We start from the raw sequence: 5,826 nt of genomic DNA, 5'->3' as shown, positions 1-5,826 counted from the left end.
AGTCTCTCTCTCTCGTCTCTCTCTCTCTGTCTCTCTGTCTCTCCCTCTCTCTCTCTCTCTCTCTCTGTCTTTCCCTCTCTCTCTTTCTTTTTCTCTATATGTACAGGGGTACAGAGAAATAAATGATAGATAGATAGATAGATATAGATAGATAGATGATAGATAGATAGATAGATAGATAGATAGATAGATAGATATTGATAGATAGATAGATAGATGATAGATAGATGATAGATAGATAATCTTCTGAAAATAAGAGGATTCAATAGTCAAATAAAAGTAATACTTTCCAGTTCCAGTTCTACCACCTTCATCCAGCAGAGAAATTTCAACTACACATACTATGGTTTTACAATAATTTAAAAGACCCAAATGTTAAGCTATAAAAGAAAAGTCAATTTGTGTGACTTTAAGAGAAGACTCTATATCATAACCCACACATGACATGAGGCTTGCAACCCACCAATGATCATGGATTCAGGAGGACTTATAAGATGTTAGCAAATAGACACTTACCATCTTCTATGTTTACTGATCAAATTGTAAGGTAATCCAATTGCATTTATTTTATGATTGTTGAGGGAAGCTGCTTGTTCATTTCCCAGCTTTCCAGACCTGAAATAAGCACACAGAAACTGTATTAATTAAAACACTGTCTGGTCTATTAGCTTATGCATATTTATATCTAGCTCTTACATCTTAAATTAATCCATTTCTATTATTTTATCTTTTACCACAAGGCTCATGGCCTACCAGGTTCTGACTGGTGGCTAGTGTCTTTCTCTTCTGGCAGCTACATGTCATTTTTTGACTCTGCCTTCTTTCTCCCAGCATTCAGCTCAGTTTTCCAACCTAGCTTTATTTTACCCTGCTGCAGGCCAAAGTAGATTCTTTATTCATTAACCAATAAAAGCAACACATATACAGAAGGACTTCCCACACCATATAATGTCTCTATGAGTGTAAGTGAATCATCTTAGTTCCAACATTCATACTTGATGGAGGAACCTGAAAAGGGCAAGAAATGAAAAGATTTGAATGCAAGTTTGTAATATTTCTGAACTGGTAGCATAAATTCTTTGAATATTTTCAATTCAGATTTTCAAGCACCCTTGAAGTGTTTTTTCCTCATCAGATTTCCCAAGTGTTATCTCTTCATATGTGTACTTTTTAAAGATCCACAAGTGGTCCAAAGAAAATTCAATCTTAAAAAGATTTCCGACTGTGACCTATACGTATGTCACTGTGGGAGTGCCCTTGTCTTTTATCCCCGTGGGCCTGTGATCCATCCTTAGAGCTGAAAAAAAGCACTTCAAATAGTGTAGAACATATCCTATGGAGTAACAAAATGAGAACATGAAAATCCCTTAGTAACATAGCATATCATGGCATCTGACTCCAAAATACTGAATTTCTGATATGTAGTTGGGAGCAGAGCTCCTTGTTTTGGCCACCCGGCTAGCTTATACCTGAAATAATCACACAGAAACTATATTCATTTAAGTACTGCCTAGCCCATTAGTTCTAGCCTCTTATTGGCTAACTCTCACATATTAGTTTGACCCATCTCCATTAATGTGTATCACCACTTGACTGTGGCTTACCAGCATGAGCCTAACCAGCATCTGTCTCGGGCAGGAGAACCATGGTGTCTGCCACTCTGCCCTTCTTCCCAGCATTCTGTTCTGTCTACCCCACCTATCTAAGTTCTGCCCTATCAAAAGGTCAAGGCAGTTTCTTTATTCAACCAATGAAAGCAACACAAATACAGAAGGACCTCCTACACGACTGATAAACAATTCTTTTTTTATTATTTTATTGATTTTTGATATACAATTCTTTTTTGGACACTTGTAGATATGCTATCCAGAAAGAATCACCAGTTTGAAACATCTCAACAGCCACCTATGAACTATGATTGAAAGTTACCCATCACACATGTGGCACAATGCACACACTATACTTCCTGGGTGTGGCGGTCATCCTTCCTCTGCCTTTGTCTTGATGGATGTGGTAGGAAGCTCTCAGTTTTACAGATGACCCTGAACTTGATGCTCTCAGAAGAATCACTGAAGTTGCACCTGTTTTCTGATTATATGATGAGAACTTCATGATCAGAGAGAGAGAATTGCAGGTTCAGAGCCAAAGTACCCTTAGTCCCCTCAGTAGGCACTGATTCTCCAGTTCTTGGTCTGATCTAACATCATTCTGACTATCACATTAAACCTTTGGAAGCATTGTTAGCAGAACACTAGTTTCCATCATCCCAAAAGCTATAGATGCTCCCAGGTAGCATATGAAACTGACAGCAGAATTTTCCCCACTCGGCTATAAACCACCTCCGTGATATCCACCACCAAGGTATTCAAAACATGCCTTGATTTATGACTTTATTATCCCTTCAGGTAAAAGGCTTCATGAAATTTTTTTTATGTTGAAACTTGTTATTTTGTGGCAACATGAACCTGTTTTCAGGCCACAGTCACTCTTACTTAGTGAAGGAAAAAATATTTCTTATTCCCTTTGGGGAGAAAGCTTTGTTCTGTGTTGACATAATAAGGTGGGAAGAAGAATTGGAAAAGAATGAAATGGAGTGAGGAAAAAATAATAAATAGATGGGTAGATCAAAAGACAGACAGATGATGGATAGATGATAGATAGATAGATAGATAGATAGATAGATAGATAGATAGATAGATAGATAGATGATAGATAGATAGAGACAGACAGACAGACAGACAGACAGACAGACAGACAGACAGACAGATAGATAGATAGATGATAGATACCTACATACATAGAAATATATATAGAGAGAGAGATGAATGATAGGTGATATTGTATTTATGTGTTTGTATATTTGTGTGTATATACTTGTGTACTTGTGTGTGTGCAGTGTGCATTTGTGTGTGTGTGTGCGCGCGAGTGTAGATTAGTCCCAAAACAGTATTTCTTGAATTTCTTAAATTGTGGGTGTTGAGTCCCCTGTAGACACTAACTAAAAGCTTCAGAAATCCTGGACCTTACCCAGATGTGCACCAAGTCAGAATGCCTGAGGTGAGGCATTTATAGTTCACATCAGCTGTGAAGACCACTCCCCTGCATACTTCTGATTCAGAAACACTGGATTAGAGGCTCTCTGGTATCAGTTGAAACCCAAGACCTTACAGTAGTCAGAAATCATCCCAAATCAGTACATTTTCTCATTCCAGTTAGTTGATCTATTTTCCTAATCTCTCTTTACCTGTTTTATTCTAGACTGTGGGTTTATCTAATTCATAGTTCTAAGCATGAGTTAACATTGTGTCTACTATAATGAACTGGAGGTTGTATTGGCTGTGATAATGCCCATTGTTGTTAAAAAGAAATACGCTATTAGCTATTCTTGACATTAATGTTTGCTGACAGGCATCCATGGAATGAAAAATGTGGTGTAGAAAATTCTCTTCTAAAGTGATCCTCTCCAGTCTTTACATGTTTGAGTGAGTGATGTCAGTAAAACCATCTGCAGATATTCAGTAAAAATGCAGAACTCAGCCAAATCACCCATTGCTGAGAATATTTGTACCGCACACAAAATGTTTGCAACAGGATTGAGACATTGTCGACATGTCTTATAAAAGAGCTATTGCTCTCTTCTCACACGGAATAGAAAGAAAGGCTGATGTATGTTCACAGATACTCATTTGTTATAGCTCATATCTTTTAATAGTGGAGCTCACTACCTGGTATTGATTCTTCAAAGATTAAGAAGCTTCCCATCGTTGCCTCTAACCTGTGTGCCTCTAAGCTATAAAGTAGACATCTAAGATGATTTGATACAGGGGATTTATCACTTCACTTAACAAAATCTCAGACTCCCGAAAGATGTGTGTTCCTTCTCTATTACTTAATGCTCCAGAGTCCTTAAAGAGAGGACATAGTGCTAAATTCTGCAATCATTGTTCCCTGGGAGAGAGATCACAGTGAGTTTCATCTACGCTAACACAGAATAGCTGTGGAAGTTGCTCCTCTGTTGGTTTTCTTAAGGACAGGCGGGAATAGTGAGATGGGAGAGTGATGCCAGAGAACACCCGGCGCATCCTTGGCATGCGAGACGTCTGACCCATAAAAATCCTTCTTTGCTGTCTTCTTCCCATCCACCTTCTGCGCCACAATAATTCACAACATGGGGAAGGCTCAGAGAAGCAACTCTTTTCCAGGATCAGTTACCACCCTTTTACCAATTTATCACACAGGATCAAGGATTATTTGCCTCTTCACAACTCCTAAGGCTAAGAGATTAAAAATAAACCTGCTTCCTTCCCCCGCTCAATGCGTCAGAAAATATGCACATACCAAGAAAACTCCACTCAAGGATATCATTATTCAAGCTGAGACAAATTTATTGAGAATTTGACAGACACATCCACAACTTCACCATGACAGGGCATCATGAGAGTCTTGAAAAATTCAAAAGCAAATGCATGCCACGATGGTTGCCAAGCTTCTGAAAAAAAGTCCCAATAAACAGCATCCAGAGAAGGCAGCTAGAGGCATCGTCTAGATTTTCAGTTCCTTTGTTTGAGATTCAGTTGTAAGATCTGAAAAGCAGCTTCTGGGAAGAGGTTGATGAGCAAGTGAGGACGAAAGAAGAAGGTAAAGCTGGAAGCTGGAGGTGCCACTCAGTCTTCACGAAGAGATGAATCTACACCAGGAGATCACAGCACATCAGTAGAGAGCATATGGCCAGTATCTTCTGTAAGCCCCACAGCCATTGTAGCCATAGCCAAGGCCATAGCCCACTGGAGAGTAGGTGCTGCCATAGCCGCAGCCAACGCTGTACCCCAGGGGGTAGCCATAGCTGCCCCAGTAGCACCCTGGGAAGACAGAGCCCTCAAAGTCGGTGTAGTACATGATGTGAGGAGTGGAAAGCTTAGGTAGGAAGGGAGTGAGTGTGATGGGTTCTGCAGTCTCAGACCGTCTTTATATACCCTGACGGAGGGGTGTGGCTTAAGAAAACACAGGGCCTTCATTTTCATTCTTGACACCAATTTGCACTACACAGAGCTCGTTAATTCGCGGTGCTGTTGCCTAAGAGTCTTTAAGAAAGCTTTCGTGTGATATAATGCAAGGAGACGATTCCATCAAACAAATTATGTGCCTTCCAAAAAGGGGTTATTGCCGGACTTCAAAGTGCTTGGTCTTACAGACCCTGTATATAATTTCAGTAAGCAGGCTTTGTAACGCCGAGAAAGATTCCAATGATGTTAGCTCTAATGTGGTCATCTTGTGCTCTGAACTTATATAGCCAGGGTAGGTTTTCAGTAGATATATGTTGGACACTTGAGGTCAAATAATAAGTTATGAGTTTGTCTCAAAATCAATGAAACTCTTGGCATTTTCTGTCTTGAAGAACTCTCTCTCTCTCTCTCTCTCTCTCTCTCTCTCTCTCTCTCTCTCTCTCTTTCTCGTGTGTAAGACACTCATCACAGACCTTCCCTCACCTATAGCTAAGCTAATCTGTGTAGAAAACTAAACTGTAGAAAAGTTAATTTTATAGATTCCATCAGAATTATATCTAGTAATACATATCTATCTATACCACCTCTGCAAATAAAAATTGATAACATCAAAGTGTAATTTGTTGATTAATCCTAATACTAAATGTCAAACCAGTATGATTTGTTGATTTGATACACTGGTTTGTGTAAATATTAAAAGTAATAACTTTGCAAAACAGAAAAAATATGGAAATTTTTGTCCCAAAACAAAGACTATTTTTCTATTAGATCCAATAAAAGCATTTTACCTGAAAAATATGATGATTTTATAAAGAATCAAGTC

The 5,826-nt window shown here is 38.9% G+C and overlaps 1 protein-coding gene across 1 annotated transcript; it reads right to left on the bottom strand.

Moving 5' to 3' along the window:
• Positions 1-4,710: 4,710 nt before the first annotated feature.
• Positions 4,711-4,896, bottom strand: LOC119824564 (keratin-associated protein 8-1). The gene has a single exon (XM_038344762.1). The coding sequence runs from the start codon at positions 4,894-4,896 to the stop codon at positions 4,711-4,713; it is 186 nt and encodes a 61-aa protein (XP_038200690.1).
• Positions 4,897-5,826: the final 930 nt, after the last annotated feature.

This window comes from Arvicola amphibius, chromosome 10 (genome assembly GCF_903992535.2).
Source record: "Arvicola amphibius chromosome 10, mArvAmp1.2, whole genome shotgun sequence".
Taxonomy (NCBI): domain Eukaryota; kingdom Metazoa; phylum Chordata; class Mammalia; order Rodentia; family Cricetidae; genus Arvicola; species Arvicola amphibius.
The sequence above is the reverse complement of the archived record's forward strand: the minus strand, read 5'-3'. Positions and strand labels throughout refer to the sequence as shown.